The 18,588-nt window shown below is 43.1% G+C and overlaps 1 protein-coding gene and 1 long non-coding RNA gene across 2 annotated transcripts; one reads left to right on the plus strand and one right to left on the minus strand.

Annotated features, from left to right (window-relative positions):
• Positions 1 to 1,129: 1,129 nt before the first annotated feature.
• LOC103317652 lies at positions 1,130 to 4,969 on the minus strand. The gene is made up of 4 exons (XR_512929.2): positions 4,769 to 4,969; positions 4,454 to 4,527; positions 3,570 to 3,824; positions 1,130 to 3,496 (listed from the first exon to the last, which is right to left on the minus strand). It is a non-coding gene; the product is annotated as an uncharacterized LOC103317652 (long non-coding RNA).
• Positions 4,970 to 16,480: 11,511 nt separating this feature from the next.
• On the plus strand, positions 16,481 to 18,322 carry LOC103317655 (ovomucoid-like). Its single transcript, XM_008216208.3, has 5 exons — positions 16,481 to 16,517; positions 16,579 to 16,722; positions 16,790 to 17,050; positions 17,127 to 17,273; positions 17,349 to 18,322. Exons 1-5 carry the CDS (start codon positions 16,481 to 16,483, stop codon positions 17,378 to 17,380), a joined length of 621 nt encoding a protein of 206 aa, XP_008214430.1. The 3' UTR covers positions 17,381 to 18,322.
• Positions 18,323 to 18,588: the final 266 nt, after the last annotated feature.

An 18,588-nucleotide genomic window follows, 5' to 3' on the forward strand; every position in this document is an offset into this window, starting at 1 on the left:
TTTACAAACGGAAATTGAATTTTACCAGAAGGAAAAAACCATTCAAAAAGCTCCAATTCCCCGCTAATCAATATTTTTGCTAACATTTCGATTTTCCGGCTTAATTAATATCGAATTTCCAATAATTAATTCATTTATACTTGTCAATCTGAGCTTCGAATCGCTGTGGAATTTCGATATGAAAATATTGAAAAACTTTTAACCATGAATACAAAATAATACTCGCGGGAAGAGTACAGATGCCCATTAACACAAAGACGAATATTTCAAAAATTAATTCGCTTCTGTCCGGTTTCATATGAAGAGGGAAATAAAAGTGGTTTGCGCCGACATCAAGGTTATTACGCAACTAGGGCGATGATCTGCATTTCAAAGCAAAGCGCGCTCCTTTTCCGGGATTATTTCAATTAAGCACGAATGCATCGTGCATAATTCATAATGAATATTCTTCTGGGCAATGCATTTGTTTAAGTATCTCGGCCCTTCGCTCGGATTTTCTAATAACTCCGATTCCCAGAAGCTACTTCATTACATCAATTTTCTAAAGAATTAAGCTCTTCATTCAGCTTTCATTAGACCTGATAAGAGCATCAAGAGGATATCTCGAGGCAGTCAAACTTAATTTTATTTATATACCCCATAACTGTTTCGAAGAAAACACGTTTCTCTCCTATGTAATTTACGACAGTTGTCAGCTCCGATCGTAAATAAAAATCGGAGCAACACGCTTCTCGATCACGATGTTTTTTTTTCAATTAAAAAGCACACCGTAAGGCGCATTACTAACATAACTCGATTTTACCGATCGGCTCGTAAACGCCGCGCGTGCAGTCGATCGCGTAGGTCAAATTGAAGTCCTTAATAAATCGCGCGAACGGCCGCGTTTTACTCGACTTTTAAACTCGAGTAACTCGAACGTGCGCAAGTTTCCGAGCCCCTCGGCACACTTCTCGATGGGGAAATAAGTAACGAGAAACCTTTTTTTTCCACTTTCTCTTTCTGCTCTTTTTATCTTCGATTCCTACCTGTTGGAAGTAGGTTGTAATCGTAGTATTTATTTAAGAGACTTTATTTAAATAACACAGCAGAGTTCGTACTACAGAGTTATTACAGAAACTAGTGACAAAAGAGCAAAATATAATTGTGACACTTATTAGAGAATTAATAATAATACACTGAAAAAACTTTATGTGAACAAAAATAGATAAAGCTTGTTGTGCCGCAGATGTGTTGGCTGGTCTGCGGTTCTTGAAGAAGTGAGGCCCTGTGCCTCTGCGTCTCTGCTGGGGGGCGTTGCGTCGGTGGTGGGTCGGGTGCAATAAAACCCAGGTAGCAACCCTCGGACCTCTGCTCCGGTCTTGTACAGCTATACAGATATACTAGCTGTGTGTGTGTGTGTGTGTGTGTGTATCGTTGTATTTTCGAGTATTTTCTCAACACTACCTACTCGAGACCTCCTCTCCATCCGAGTAAATTTTGGCGCGTGAGTCTGATGCCGAAGAGCCGTGTAACATATTCGAAGTATGTATGTGAAAAAAACAGGAATTCAAACACGAACTGATGTGCCCCTTTTGAAAATTTACTCCGATAAGATGTATATTGAGCGCGAAGATATTCTCGCAGCGTATTTTGCTTTGATTTATGATAGGTCTGGATGTGCTTTCGAAGAATCTCTGATATATTTGAGAGGTGTTTCATCCCAGCTTTTTCTCGTGAAAATAATCTGTCCCTAGTCTGATATCTCAATGGTTACACAGCGATGATTATTAGTCGTGTGGCTGACAATACCCGATCATTTCCACTGAAAACAGCGTATTCTTTATTAGCTTGTTCTTCAGTGTAAATACTGCAAGCGCATTCATTTAAATAAAAAGCTCGACTTCAGAAGTCGGCAAATCTCGCGTGCTTAATTTTTAAACTTCCATCTCAGCTAGCTGCTACAGCTTCGCGCATACAAGCTCGAACCTACTCCCTAATAGAAAGTAACGAACGATTCTTTATCCACCTCGCAGTGTTAACCATCCTCCTCTCCCCATCCATTTCAATATATACACCCATACGAGCTCCTGCTACCTAAAAGCGATCGCCCATCGCAAGGTCAGAGCTTGCAGATGTGGACCTCCTCGATGGTCCGATCAAAGCTCGATATACCCGCCTTCATCTCTCTTCCCCGTGTATATATCACTTCCAGCTAGCATATAATACGCCAGACACTCGGAGGAAAGTTTCAGCCCGTTCTCCCTTGAGCCGAGCCTTCACGGAATTACCAACTTTGTCCGCAGCTGCGAACAACACGTCTACAGTGCGTGTGCGTCTCTCTCTCTCTCTCTCTCTCTCTCTCTTGCTTTCTTTCGTGTCGGATTTATTTCTTCATTACGAACGATAAGAGAGCTGCGAAATATGGCAGAGGAGGATCTCCGCTCGGCAATATAGAGCTTGCACTGCGCCGACACTCGGACGGCTTAAGTCGGAAATCATATATACCGGTCGTTACATCGCCGAGGCTTCTTTCCCGCCGGGCTGTATATAGAGCTTGAGCTTTGCGGTATGGAGAGCCGCGCGATGATGGAGTCGTAAAGATCGCGAAGATAGTGTATACACGTGGAGGGTCGCCACTTATTTTAACGCGAAGCCCGCCGGTAGTGCGCTTTTATGGACGGCCGAGTGCTTCGCACGAGCGTCAGCGACTTTCGAGCGATGAGTTTGTTTGTTGCGATCGTCTCTCTACTGCCAGTGAATTTTTCGCTGTATTTCTTCGAGCTGTTGCCAAGGAGCTGAAGACGAGGTAATGGCTGGATTGATTTGCTTTTAGGAGGTCTTACGCTTTACGAGGGCCAGGCTTCTGTTTAATTTACCTCCTGCGAGATTATTTGCTTGATGGGGGGTTTTAATTGCACTCTTTCACAGTACGGTGTAATTGGTAGTTTTTTTTTGCAGTGGAGGTACGGCTCGATGAAAAAAGCGAACGAGCTATAGTAAAAAGAATTTAATCGCACCAGTCGTTTGGGATAAAATATTGAAAGAGAGGGAGAAATCGTAATTCAATTCCGATGACGAGCGTAACCTCCCACGCGATTGAATAACTTTAAATCCTTCGTAAAGTCCCCTAAATTACATAGGAGTGTAATTTAATCTCTTATCATCGGTCTATATAGAATCAAGCTCTGCTCTCCAAACTTTCGCGGCTTCGGAAGGGTTAGTATACCCAAAAGTCCTAAACATACGAAATAACATCTTTAGCGGCGGCCGAAATCCTTCCTCGTCAATCTTACGTTCCCTTCACGTACTCTCGAATGAACGACGAAAAATAAAGGTTGATCAATCATCGGGTCCACGGAGTACGCCCGTGTCGAAGGTGGCTGAGAAAGCGTGTACAAGAACTTGGTTAATTGATTGGATTTTTGTAATTGATCGGAGTTTGACGAGGTATTTGCCGTGAGATAATCAATGGGTCGTCTTTGTCAACTCATTTCGTCTGATCGATACACTCCTGAAACTTAGTTCGATATGATAACTTTTTAAGTTTGCATCGTATCCCGATATAGAAGCAAAGAAAGCATCAGACACACCTCGAGTTTCTCCTTATAAACAAATCATTCGTCTTCCGCAAAAAAATCCACCCTCGCCCAGTGGCAAGTATCGCCGTAAATCCGAACAACATCTCGCAGCCGAATCTGGGGGATCGCATCCGATCCTGATATACATCAGCGTTATCATTCGAATGGCGGACGTTACTTCAATCCCACAGGCGTCTTCGCCTTAATATCTCGCCATGGGTCCAGCGCTGCATTCCATAACATTGCCATGATTTCTCCCGGTACACACTACAGTCGTGAATAAATAACTGAATCGACGATTACCTACCTCTGCGAGAATTTTACTATTATGTAAATAATATGTAATTTTTTGTCTGGTTAGTAAATAAATAAATAAATAAAGGGGGGGGGGGCGTGTTCGTATGAAGAAATCGGCGAAAAGCAGGAAATGGGCATCAGGCGCTGTAGGTTGAGAAGGTCCGGATAACTAGAGGGAGGATGGGAATAAAGATTAGGGTTAGATTAGAGTAGATTGGATTACGAGAAGGGTTAGTTTTATTGTTCCGGCCGGTGCAGGGACGAATGTTGCTGAGGTTAATAGGCAAACAGATGACGCGGGGGATACCGTATAGTTTATCGTTGCGTATGTCGCAACGAGTGCTGCTGCTGCGACAGATTGGGGATCGTGCTTTGGATGCGAGATTACACTAGGTGAAGTGGGAAGCGTCGTGGGTGTTAGCTTCGAGCATATGTGCGATTGTACTCATAGTTGGGACTGGTGAAAATTGTATAGAGGCAGAACGAGATTTTGAAATATCAACGAAATACGTTCTTTTCCATTGTACTCGTTTCGAGACGTGTCGCTTTTATCTATTATTCGATATCAAAAAGTTTATAGGTTTTCCTTGACAACCCACCTTAGGCATGTGTAGATCCAATCATTACTCTCCAAACCGAAAATGCACATCATTTCCATTCGATAATTCAGTAGCTGAAACATATAAAAAGCAAATGCATTATTAAATCGGCATTGTTATAAAAAGTCAGATTATTCAAGATTAACAATTTTCAGTTCAATAATAAAACTGATTTTGGCAGAAATGAAGTTCGATCAAATTTGCTTTATACGAAAAAGCAATGCTTGATAATTATATCAGTAAATTCATCAAATGACATTAAATTTTAATATCAATTCAATTGGACAATACGATTAATCCACGCGAAAGGCATACCTTGTGTCCCTACAACAGTTTCTCTCACTGTATCATCTGATGCCGTCTGAGAAAAGCACGTATAATACACAAACGAACACCAGGTTCCCATGACGACCGTCTTGGTCAGTCTCTCCCCCGACTTACGAATAGGCGCATACACAGACGCGTCCAACTAAAAATATACATAAAGCTATACGGAGAAGCGAGTCGAAAAAGACAGAGAGAGAGAGAGAGAGAGAGAGAGAGAGAGAGAGAGAGAGAGAGAGAGAGAGAGAGAGAGAGAGAGAGAGAGAGAGAGAGAGAGAGAGAGAGAGAGAGAGAGAGAGAGAGAGAGAGAGAGGAGAGAGAGAGAGAGAGAGAGAGAGAGAGAGAGAGAGAGAGAGAGAGAGAGAGAGAGAGAGAGAGAGAGAGAGAGAGAGAAGAGAGAGAGAGAGAGAGAGAGAGAGAGAGAGAGAGAGAGAGAGAGAGAGAGAGAGAAAGAGCGTTGTGCGCGCGTTAGATATGCCAACCACGTTTGAGAGGCATAACGGGTTATGATTCAATAAAGCGGAGCCTCTGCGGAAAAAGCGAATTCTCATTCCGCGGCTCTCGATATTTTTCCCCCTTGTATTTTTCCTCTGCCGTCTTACGTGTACAATCGAGCGGCAGTCTTTCTTCGTCGAAGCGAGTGTTATGTATTTGCACAGGAGTCGTGTCGTTATGCTGGAACGGCGTTCGTTAAACCTCGTGTGTATCCCGACTTTCCAACTCACATTGGCTCTGTGTATACACACGATATACACGTTCACCAGCCGTTTGCGCTGCGTGTGCGGCTATGTAGATTTACAGCGACGAGGAATCCTATGTAAACAAGGGATTCAAGGGAATATTCCAAGGACGTGATGCGCCGGCTGATTCTTTTTCTTTCTGCGACTGCGATTTGAATATCTAAGTATTGAAGTTTCTTTCTCTTTTTTTTTGACGCTGCACGCAGCGATTTAAAGAGCAACAGTGTATCGAGGAAAAGTCGGGCGACGGAAGCGCAGTTCCGGTTGCTTATCACGACTCGAATATGGACTTTCAGAATTTCAATGCAATTCGCGAGACGGGAGCTTTGTTTGGACTTGATCACGATTTTGCATTCGTTTGTGCAGCTACTTATTATTATTCCCTTCTTGCGTAGTGACCTTCGTTTATTTACCTTTTTTTAATGTAATAAGCGAGGAAAACTATAAAATGTTAATAAAGTGCTTTTGCGATAAGATTAAGAAAAAAATTAAGAGCAATAAAAATGTTATGCCCAGTACACATTCACCCACGTAATTTCCACTTCTATTTAAATATTCTGATAATTAGTTCATAAATTTCTCTCTTCTAAGTACCGAAATTCCCGGACACTTTTATACGTAATAAATTTGAAAGGCTACATCGCCGGACACGATGCAGTGACGTCTGACATTCTAATTAATGTAAAACAGCTGCCGCATCAAATTAGCTTCTTTTTGGTGAATTCCGTGCGGAGTAATATGGAAGTCGTAGAATTTTAAGTAACATGCAAATTAGGCCGCGGCACGAACTGAAAAAAAATAGCTGAAAGTACTTTACGAGGGCGAGAAACGCGCGCTTATCTTTGAATCAACGGCGATTAATCAGCCCCCGCCTTGACATATGCGCACGAAGACAGCTAATGCAATATGCAGCCAGAAAAAGAGTTCTTATCGCCTCGGCTAAACCAATTGAATTCATTTCGATGAATCGAGTGACACACTGTTTGTCGAATGAGTATGGGATATGAAAAAAAAAAAATTCAATTTAATAAATACGCTATTTTACTGGATGATCCTACATACGAGCGGAAATAATAAAATAATGAATAAAAACATGAGCCCAGGTCGAAATACGTTAAACGTATATTTGTATTCAGATCAGATATCAGAGAAAATTTTCACGTACTTGCTAAGCATGAGATGCACCCAGCTTCCTGGATCCTATTATTCGCTTATATAATTATATAATTTGACGATACGTGCTTCGATTTCTCGGGAGTAACAATATGAAGATTTTATCAAAGTATGTATACTTTATCGACGCTTTTTTCAAGTCAGCATAGCAGGTCGGTCGTATAACCATAAATCGATTATTCCCACTCATTGTGAAAAAAACTTCACTTAAGTCCCTAATTATTCTGAAAAACTCTCTTTCTCTTTCTCTCTCTAATTTACTTTCAATCCTAAAGATAACGACGCTCACAATTAAAACAGTCGATCTTTTCTGACTATACATCCAAATAACGTTCATATAATTAAGACGAGAGAGCTTTCGCCAGCCATCACCGTGGCGCCTACTTCTAATAAAGCTGCGCATCTGTGCGAAACGCCTCGAGGACGTAATTTTGGCGAGAATCGCCAGCGGACCGATAAGAGGTGCTCTCGAAGCCAGAAGCTGAAGCTTTCTCTCTCTCTCTCTCTCTCTCTCTCTCTCTCTCTCTCTCTCCCTCTCTCTCTCTCTTTCTCGGTATAAAACGCGAGGCGAGAGAGAATAGCCTCAGCGCGCGGGAGTCAACGGCTGGCTTTTTTGCGAGGTGGTAAAGATAAAAAGTCGAAGCCACGACCGAGGGCTGTTACTCGAGGGATGAAACCTGCGAACGCCAGTATCGTTTTCCGAATTATTTTCTAGTTTTAAAGCAATCGTAACATTTTTTAAACTGCGGGTGTTGCTGATTTCTGTATGGGTATGGATTAAGCGCTTCGCAATAATCCATCAGCTTCATAGAACATTAAATAAATGCGATGAAAATTCATAAAGCATTAATCCAATACAAGAATACTCAACTTTTCCTAAAGTGAATTTTTACTTTTCTAACTTGTGTAAATTGGTCGTTATTTCGTTTAAACTTGGCACCAAGTGCATGGAGTAGGCGCAAAATTTAATATTTAATTATTTTGGCAGAGTCCTAAAACAGTCGTTCTTACATTACAAAATCGATTTTAATTTTCCCGAATTAACGCGGAAAGTGAAGTTTAAAACAACCAAGTTCTTGCGCAGACGTGAAATGGCGAATGGTACAGCGATGCCTTCTAATTTTGCAAAACAAAATAAGTAAACTTGAAAACGAAGTTTAATATAGTTTCTCGTCAGGTGTAATCAATGGCGCCGGGTGAGAATTACTCAGAGTTTTACAATTTCGTTACTTAGGCGGATACGTTACAATGCCAAATTGGAAAAAATGAATCTCAGCCATTAACGTAAACGTAGCTCGCAGCGAAAAGTCTGAATCTCAATACCACGTAGTGAAACGTACGGGCATCCACAATTCAAAGCTATATACGAGTTGAGAAAAAGTACAAGCTGCTATATACATTGCGCTCTAGGACATACGAACTGAGAGAAAAAGATAAGCGGTGGAATGCATCCGGAAAAGGGCGGCGACGAAATGTAAGAGCTGCGCTATTTTCGCTTCCGTTTTATTCTTCGCGACGCTAACAAGAGCAGAAGAACCCTTTCAGCCTCGACGTCTACGTATCTACTGACACACAGCGGTACTCGAGCTTTTTCGCGCACCACGGCCGATGCCATGGCGCGAGCGTGCGTTTGGACTGAATTACCGCATTTGATGTGTCACGTGCATCTGACGTTTTTGTCTCGGCGTTTCTTTCCCTCTCACGATCCCTTACGCTTATAATTTTGCTTTCAGAGAATAGTAGTAGGAAAAATGTCGTCAGTGTTGAATGTTTTTGTTTTTAGATTTTTTATTAAAAGAAAAATTTACTTGAAATACAGCGGTACAATATAATAATCTTTGACAATTGTTTTGTATGACTTCGTTCTAGATTTTTTTTTTAAGCATCCCCTTAACAATACTGAATTGATGGTTAGGTAAATAAGGTTGATCCTCCATAAATTGGAATAAAATCATTGATCAATAACCATCCCAATTGTAATAAATCGTGCTGCTATACTAAAGATTCAGTAAGGCGCAGTCTACTTTCTAAATGCGCTTCGCCGTGACGTTTTTGTTCTCAATCAGCGTTGTAATAAATCTCCGGGAACATGATTTCTTTACTAATTTCATGTTAATATCTCATGTGTGTATTGCAGGTCTATATTTAGATTTTCAATTATAACCCCAATCGCAATCGAGCCATCTTTCAATATCATAACTAATAATGAAGATTCGTTTTCCCAGGCTCTCGATAAGAAATCCACCACCCTCGCAAAAACGTGACTAAACAGACACGTGTATATCTCAGCGTAAGCCCTTCTTTGATTTTAATCATGACGTATATACGGGGGTAATGGAAAACGAAAATCTTTTCCACAAAAGCAGGCGTTTCGACTTTATAAAACTATCGGAGAACAAACGAAAATCTTTAAAACACCGCTATGACAGTGTAATCACTCGAAATTGGACCGCATCGCTGGATACCGCGGCGTGTTCAGCCAAACTCAATCCAAATTGATAATCCGAAATTGACAATCCTGATTCCACTTGTTAGTCCTGGTTTAGGCAGCTTTGACCACAGCCGCATATGCAGCCCGCAGTACACACACACTCGGGTATCGTATCCAGTGTATTAGACCCCCAATCACGGAAGCACCGGTAGATCATGCAGAAGATTGTGGCAACGGTTTGCACGCGTGTTCGACTGTGCACGCGTACATAACACTAGGAGCTTACGTCCCGTGAATACCGATTTTGCGACCTTGAAGGATCGACGGGGTGGATATGCGTTCGAGTAGGGATCAGCAAGATGTCCGTGCGCGAAGCGATGAACAACGCTTCGGCGAAATATTAATCATCGAGATTTATGGGCTGGATACGAGTAGCCGGTTACGTGGGAGGATTTTCGGGCTTCGTTTTTTGGATTGGCTACTCGAACGTGGGTAAAAGCTCTCTGGGATTTTGGATGGACTTATACTTCTTCGCGTCCACTTAGTTACTTTGTTAATGCAAGATACAAATAAATTTTAGTCATTTCGGATTCGTAAGATAAATTAGAAGCTTTCGCGTTCAAATTAATCCTTTTCCTCAATGGATCAAATCTTTGCTACTCTCCGTGCGAATCAAAGGAGCATTTTTCGTTGGAGAAAATTCACTTCATCGAATCCTCTCGGGAGTACATGCTTCTTCGCTCCAAATATACATATATAGAAGGTACAGCTTTACCCGACGTGAAGTTCGTATACCGCGTTATGTTATTGCCACACTGCGCGTCCGTTTGTGAATAAGTCCATGGCAGAGACAGCAACTCCGAACTATCTTGCCGCACGCGCTGTGTGTGACGTAACGAGCGCGTGACCATATAACTCGCTCATCGGCTTTAGCACTTGGTAGACTGTCCAATGTCCATGCAGCTTCTCGCCTGTACGCGCCATATTACAACATTTGCATGCGGAGCCGTGCGCTTTGAATTTGAAATCTCGCGCGACGAGCTTACGAATTCTTTCCCCCCAGTCTGTGTGTACATGTGGGCGCGCGCGCGCGCGCGTTATTTATCGCATTATCGAACGCCATATTCTTGAATGAGGTAAACGCGCGGTATGATGAATGGACGCGCGAGAGTGGTATTAGGAAAAGCTCGCCAGTGGGTACCCTACTGTAAATCAGGCAACGCGTCGAATCGACTGACCCTGCAAACAAATCGCTGCCAGCTTTCGCCACGGTTGGCCCGATATACACCGCTACCCAGGGTCTATTGATAATTTATGCATCAACGCGAACTATCCACAACTAGTTTGAATACGGCGGTCGATTTAAATCTAACGGGAAAGTGTGAATGCATTGAACGTTGTTATGCGATATTTTGAAAGGTCCGTGCTGATGAAATAATTTATTATTGCTCGATTACCGACGATCAAACGATGCGACGTTCAGGGGGACTATTATCATACATTACGTGCTACAGGTTGTTCAGGACGGACATCAGAAAATTCACCACGCATGAAAAGCTTGATCGATATTTGGATACTTTGCGCGGCTTATGATGATGATAATGTTTAATTTTGACATGTTCTCTGGTACAAGCATAAAGAAGCGAGAGACAATAAACTCGTTGTTCATTGAGTGTTTGCTTGCTTGTCGATACTTTCGACCCGGCCGCCACGTAAACAAGCTTTTTGCTTTGCATTTAAAGGAGGAGTTCCGGCAATTTGTTACCATTAGAAATCAGATTCGAGGAATTTTAATTCGTGACAAAGTGGACTACGAACAATGGCAGCGGCTCTCCCAGTGTATGTGTGTGATTCAAATGAATTTTATGGCCGAGCATTACTCGGCGACATTCCGGCCGAATGACAAATGGAAGAGCACGCGCGCACGCGCCTTGCTGAGCGAACGGCAAATACCTTCTGGAGCCATAAAGCATTCATAAGGCGGGATCGTAAATTCGAACATCGCCTTTATACTTTACTTGTTTCTTATTCCGTGGACTTTTATGGATATATTTGGAGAAACGAGCGAGCGAGCGAGAGAGAGAGAGAGAGAGAGAGAGAGAGAGAGAGAGAAAGAGAGAGAGAAAATTCGAGCTAGTCGTTCGAATGCGCACAGCTGTTGGCATTGACTTCTTTGTGTGTTTGTTTGTATGTGACTAATCGCGTGGCTCTGCGTTTGAAAGTTATTTCTCTGTTTCAAGCTCAAGAGAGGCGTCATCGAGCTTGAATATCACTTCGTTCGATGGACGAGGATTTGGTTTCATCGTATAGTTTTACTTTTATTGCTTTTATGAATCATCGCTTGTACGAAGCTTTTCATGGGGTTTAAATAATTTTTACATTTCACGCCGTTTGACGAGCTATGAATAAATTTTGCGCTACGAATCATATTTTATAATTTCTGTTAACCAGTCGAAAAATTGAAAATGGCACAACCAATAGCGAGGCTTAAACTCTCAAACTTCTTCGAATCCCTCGAATTTCTCCCAAATTAATCACAGTCCTTAGCTGCTTGACCGTATCAGGAGTCAAATTTACGAATCACTGCAACTGCATCTACACGTCCCAATCCACCTATTTACTGTGTATACATCCGTATCGTAAGCACGCCCTCGATCTCCGCACACGGGTGTAGGCAACCGATAAATAAGTGCGCGTTTTCATTCGAGTCATCGATACAGCGTATACGAAAAGTGCAAAAAGAGCTATGGGCATGCGAAGGATCATCCAACGGGGAAGGTATAAAATTTTTACGAGAAAACTCTTAACCGTCGCGTAAAAAACACGCTTTGCCTCTTTCGCTCTACAGAAGCCGTCCATCTGTTGGAAACGCGCTGCAAGTGTATGCATACTTGACGCGCGGAAGCCAACACAAATCAATTAGGATCCGAGTCTACGTAGAGGGTTGAATCTATCGCATCGGAATTTCCTTCGGTATAGAGAGTAAAAGCGAAAGAATTGAAAACAAAAGGGTGTATATAGTACGAGGTAAAGCTATATGGCTGCATGCATTTTCGGAAAAATGACGACGCCGTCTACGTCAAAAAGCCGGTAGTAGCTTATACGAACGAGTTTTACGTCCGCGCTATGCGGATGGAGGAAAACTCTTACGCGCTCGTTTCGAAGCGAGTGCGCCGCGGGTATAATCAATTTTGAGGAATACACGCGCGAATTCGCCAATATTTTTCGCATGTGAATCACACGGCTGTATGTGCTTCGTGTAAAACAGCGGACTGATGAGAGAGTCATTATTGTGCTTCGAATAATGCCTGCTTTGAAATTTAAATCTGTACACGCAGCATAATTTCTTGCGTTATCGAGCTTCATTATCCCCGAAGACAGTACGAACAAAGCCCGAAATCAAAGGCTTGCGCGTCGAAATTCGGCAATCTGCAGGCTTTTGCTCAAATGAGAAAAGTTCGCACTTTCTTCTCGGCATCCTGTTTCGGGATTAGTTTTCATTCATCCGCGGACTCCGATAAGTTTTCCCGGAGTTCGCAGATCTATATCCGCAAACGAGTGACTCATTCCCTTCGTTATACGCTGTGCGTGAGAGTCGAAGCTCGAAAATCGTGAACAATAATCTCTCGACGGTCCGATAAGTCGGTACATATCTCGGAGCTCCTTATTGAATGGAAGATCTCCTATCCTAACCCACTCGAGCTCCAATTTCTAATTAATCGCGTGTGTCGGAAGTACAGGGGAAAGCCTTTTAAAACTCGAAGTTCCGAGGCAGTACTGTCTCTCGAAATCTCGGCGGTTCTTCTAAAAAATCCGACCCTATACATCAGGCTCGGTTCGCTCTGTACAGCAGTAGCAGCACCGCGAGCTGGAGGTATCTTCTTCCTCGAGAAACTCGGCTACTCTCGGTCTCCGAGTCGACGCTTAAAGCGTGAGCGGATCGTTAATTTACTCTGTCTGGAAAAATAAAGCTGAAAGAAGCGCTGATTGTTTCAACTTTCTCCGATTACCTTTGGCCGTGTCGAGAAAAATAATCGCGTATATAAAGTTTATATAATTCGCCCGGAATATCGCGATAAACAAATTAATTTCTCCTCTACCTTCGCTCGGCATCTTCCCACTCGCACTCCACGCGAGAAAAGTGAAAATCAAGAGGCAGTAGGATAGCGATTCTTGTTTCCTCCTGATCCCCCGTGCGTTTTCCCCAAGGCTGTGCTGTTTCTTTTCCTCTCGGTTTATTCATTCCCACGGCCGCGACTCCTTGTTCCATGAATTTTCCGTCTTTCTCGCACTCTGTGGGGGAGAGTTGATTGTTGCAGTTGGATTATACTGTGGCTGTTATTTTTGAGCGTGTGCTGTTTCTCTATATTCGGCTAAATTCGTCCGGGTCTGCACCTGTCCATGTTTAGCTCGGAATGTAGCCCATGTACATCCCCTTGTAAACGAACGAGTCGGTCTGGCCGTGTCGTACGTCTTTTACAACTTTCGCTCCAAACATTGCAATACGCGAAAAAATAATAAAAAAATACGAGATACGTCGTAACAAACACTGCGTCGTCTGAAACAATTCCCTCTCCAATTCTGACCTTTCATATCTCCTCATATCCTCCAAATTACGTTCTCTCCTTCGCCAGCTCCCAGTCATGTCAGCACCTTTAGAGTCATGTAAAACGTGGCTGCGTAGAGCGGCAGAAAGCGAAATGAGATTCCACCCATACACGTCAACGAGGAGTGCTGCAGTAGTAGTTACCGAAAAAAGGGAGCAAGCCAAAAGTAAACCCAGCGGAGCATCCAAGAGGGGCTGATGAAATTTTCGCCGTCTTTGACAAACTAGGAAGGGGCGTGTTCGCGATAAGCGAACGACGATTTTTCCACGCTCTATGAGTATGACTCTCGGGCTGCGAGCGAGCGAATGCGTGCTACTACTGCATATACGGAATGCAATTTCGTATAAATAATTAAGCAGGCGCGAGCGAGAACGAGCAGGCGGTGAGTCGTAAACTTTCTTCATTAGAGTCGCGAAGCTGCTGAACACCTCCTTCCATTTCGAGTAACTCTGCTGGCTGATAATTAATGCTCGAGGATGTATTAGAAATGCATTGTATGTATGATATAGATGTTCATTATTTTTCGCTGTCGTTATACACATCCACGTGTTAAAAGGAATTTTAATCCAGTTCTCATATTCAAAAGCCCACTCGGAAATTAACGCAGGCGTGAAATATATACACAGAACAACGTTAAAACATAAACATCAACGAAACGCGACTCGAGCGACACTCGACAACTCGTGCCTATAAAAGTCAAGGCATCAAAGAGAAAGAGAGGGAGAGAGAGGCGGGCGCTAGATTCGCGAAATTCGGGCAAATTGCCGCGCGACATGCGAGACAGCCCGGGAGAGCGCTATATAACCCCTTCCTACTCTAGCAGCCCCTGGTATACATCTGCATTATGCAATCTTCTTCAGTCTACTTTCTTAGCTCGTCGGGCAGCTCCGCATTCGTCGCGACACTCGAGGAGGCGAGATATAGCTCGCCGTCGAGTTTGCGCTTCTCTCTCGTCTAGTAATTGCGACGAATTTAACAGTCATCGAGAGAACGTTAAAAGAGGGAGTACCGCCGTTAAAAAGGCGATCGACCTGAATTTCGAGAGGGGAAATATTTTCGTCGCTCGACGTATAGTAGCTGTCGCTATTATAATGCTGCGCGACAATGTGGTATTTTCGGATCGGGGAGATGGAATTTCGCTAATGAGCTAATGTCCGCGTGTCACGAAAGGGTTATTTTTTTGATTTATGGGAGGAGGTTCCCGAATTATGTTTGCCGGTATTGCGGAAAACAGGTGAAAAGAATCATATTTTCGTTCGTATTAATGGCTTGCACGTCAACAAATACGCCCCCCCCCCCCCCGGTACCGAAATTCGATTTTGGATACACAAAACTCAAAGCATTTAGTCCTGCTACATGTTGCTCACGTCCGACGATTCGATCTCTCTCCTGGTCATTAATAAAGCAAGCTCATCAGGCTCCCCGGCGTCCGTCAAATCCTTTCGAAATTAATTAAAACAAACCATTCTATCGGAAACGATGAATACTCATCGCATTAACAACCTGAGCCAGTGCGGCGCACACGTCACTATCAAAGTCAGGTATCAGCAAGATATAGCCACCTTTTTATTAGGGCCAATGGAAATCCCCCTTTGACTGCCGATCCTACAGCGCATCCCGGCTCGGTAATAACTAGGATGTCACTTGCGGCTAACATGCGAGAGCCGTATACAATTTTGTCGTGGCCGTTTAATAGGCGTGGTCGGTCGGTCTGCTCTCTTACAACGTGTATAACTTACGCACATGTGTGCCGAGCCACGTGACCGGCCATTGGAGCTTAAATGGTTTAACACCCGCCAATCGGATGTTATTGCGCGATTTAAGGGATCGAGCTACTGGCTTGCTGTGTACTGCGAGATATAGAGGGAGAGGACAGATAAAGTTTGGCCCACTCTGCTGCTGCTTCTGTAGCTTTGTGACACACACGTGGATGCGAATGAATAAATCAGAGCTTATGGTCTCCGCGTTTTGAATGTTGTAGAATGTAGCAGTGTGACAGCTATATATTTCGAAAAGCTATGTAAAGTCGGACATGTCAGTGGATAAATTGGGGTTTTCAGAGGTATTATCAGTTATAGCCCTTTCGACTGAACAAAGATACGATCGATAGACTTATTTTTATAATTTTAGGTGATGTGTGACATGTACAGGTTGTACATATATCATGTGTATACTATTTTTCTTTCGAATATGGAAAAAAGATTACAATTTAAAATGCACCCATCGCATCTTTGACTTGTTTATTTACAATAAAACGATTTAAAGCCTAATTTGAATTTTAATGCCGAGCTATCGCCCGAGAGGCCATTAGTTTTCTCAATATAGCCCAAGCTTCACTGTCGCTGCGGAGTCTATTGTGCGCCTTAAATATGTATCTCCACAAGGTTCTGGCAGTCGTAACTTTCCGCCTCGGCGTTGTCTCTCACCGTCCCGCTTGAAAAGGACAATCGGGCCGAACAATAAACGCGTTGCACGCATAGTCTAACAGTAGCCTGTCATCGCGCGATCAAAGGGTTATCGATCGCGTTCGCAACAGCCCATAGAGACGCGAGAAGCCTGTGTGCTGCATGTATAGACGAAGCTGTGCTGGTTCCCACTGTTCGGCCGCGCGCTATTATACCGTTATCGTGTTAAAGAGGAACTGACGGTACGCGTTGCAAATTAATTAATGCGGGATATACGATATTGTAGTTTTTGTGTCTGAAATTGAATATTATAGTGAAAACTCGTACGAGCTATATTGATATAAAAAATGAAGAATTTCCTAGTGGTACTGGTGGTTTGGAACGGTAAGTTTGAATTTGGTAACTATACGGAAGAAGATCTACTGTAAGCGTTCTTTTGTTCCAGTGTTTTCGACAGCCTTGGCAATAACGAACTGCGTTTGCGATAGTCGGACAGTACCGGCGACAGTCTCGCCAGTATGTTCAAGCGACAGGAAGACTTACCGCAACGCCCAACTAGTTGCCTGCATGAATACCTGCTACCAAACCAGTGAGTATAGGCTCAATTATCACCGTTTATACAACTTTTCATTATTTGGGTAAATTAAATGTTCCAGATTTAAGAATCGTATCTTACGGAGCTTGCGTCGCAACTGTTGTCGCCCCTACTATCAGACCAACCAGACCAGTCATCGCAACTATACCGACCGTAGTTCCGCTGTATCCCCCAGACACTTTAGCACCGATTCCAAATCCTAACACGGCAGGCAGGTGCTACTGCCCAAACACGGGAGCATATTCTCCGGTCTGTGGCAGTGATGGACGGACTTACGCTAACGCGGGACTGCTCGCCTGTTACAATAGATGCTACAATAGGAGTGAGTCGTATTTCGTAGATGTAGGATATTTTGTGATATGTGTACGAATTTCAATGTTATATTTCTTTGTTCGTAGACCTGTCCGTTATAAGCTGTGGATACTGTCCGAGGAATGTGTGCATCTGTACCAACACAAACTACTACAGTCCGGTTTGTGGAAGCGACGGAAGGACCTACAGAAATCCGAAGATCGTTCAATGCTTGAACACATGCCAGAACAGGAGTATGCGATAAGACATTTTACTTAGCGCCTCTAATATTTTGGATAGAAACCCCACGTTATCTTAATTGCTTTCAGATATAGCGATAGTGAAATACCAGGCATGCTGAAGTCGAGCTTCATTTAAGCGTCGAGCAACAAAGTCATCGTCTACGTCAGCACATAACGACAAGAAAAACCGCTTCTATCAATACATCGTAATAAGAACGTTAATCTCCATAATAATCTCATCTTATCCATTAAACGCCTACCCGAACTTTTCACCGAACTCGAGCTAACGACACTTTAAACCACTTTAGCAGATCCCGAGCAAACGAAGTCTAAAAGAATTCCATTAAAATTCAACCTCCAAAGTTCATTTCCGATCTCTCGAAAGCCGTTAAATTCAACAGCAGCCACTCCGCGCAAAACCATTAAATGAAAAATAAAAAAAAGGCTGCAGCTCTCAGTCGAATCAGACCGATCCGGGATTATTTATCCAGTCTCACCGACTCGTGACGCGGATGACAAAGCGTCGCAATTTGTCGCAGTCGTCAAGACCGCGAGCGCGCACTCGCGAGTAATGACTTTATTGTTTTCTTCCAGCCGAGATAAATCTCCCTCCCCCGCAAGGGCGCGCGACGGATCATTGGAGCTGCGCTTCTCTGCACACAATGCGCGGCTAATTGAGAATTATGCATCCGGTGTGCAACGAACGGAAGAGCTTCGATTGCTCTGTGGTGGTGAGAGGAGGGCTCGTTGTCTGATAATAGCTACCGTTTGTCTGCAGTCTCGTAATCGTGCTTTTTTTTGTTCGGGTACTTGAGGCCGCTTGAAGTAGTAGTTGAAGCTTGTTTTGGAATCGTATTAATGAAATTATGGGATCTGTTTAAATACTCGGGTTTCGTAGAGGCTAGTTATCAAGACAAATGACTCACCTCTTCCATGAATGAAATCTAACTAGGAAAAAATTATAAAATCGAGCCGAGGAGTTGGAACGTATGACGCCTTGAGTTTTATGACGCAATGAATAAAGCCATATTCGATTATATGCGTTTTCACGCGAGGAAAAGTTTCTACTGGTTTCATTTTCGCAGCGGCGATTTTCATTTGAAAGAGTGAATAAATACTGCTTTATTTTCATAATAAATAAAACGCATTTTTGAATTATTTTACGCCGTGCCAAAGATCCGGGTAAATATTTGACAAAAATATGTTTTTATATACATACGCGTATACGTGCGATCAAAAACAAACACTTGCTGCGGAACTACCATGCGAGCAATCGTTTCATGATAAAAAATTCGCTTCCGTTTTTACTTTACGTTCGAATTCAGGT

Source organism: Nasonia vitripennis, chromosome 2 (assembly GCF_009193385.2).
Source record: "Nasonia vitripennis strain AsymCx chromosome 2, Nvit_psr_1.1, whole genome shotgun sequence".
Taxonomy (NCBI): domain Eukaryota; kingdom Metazoa; phylum Arthropoda; class Insecta; order Hymenoptera; family Pteromalidae; genus Nasonia; species Nasonia vitripennis.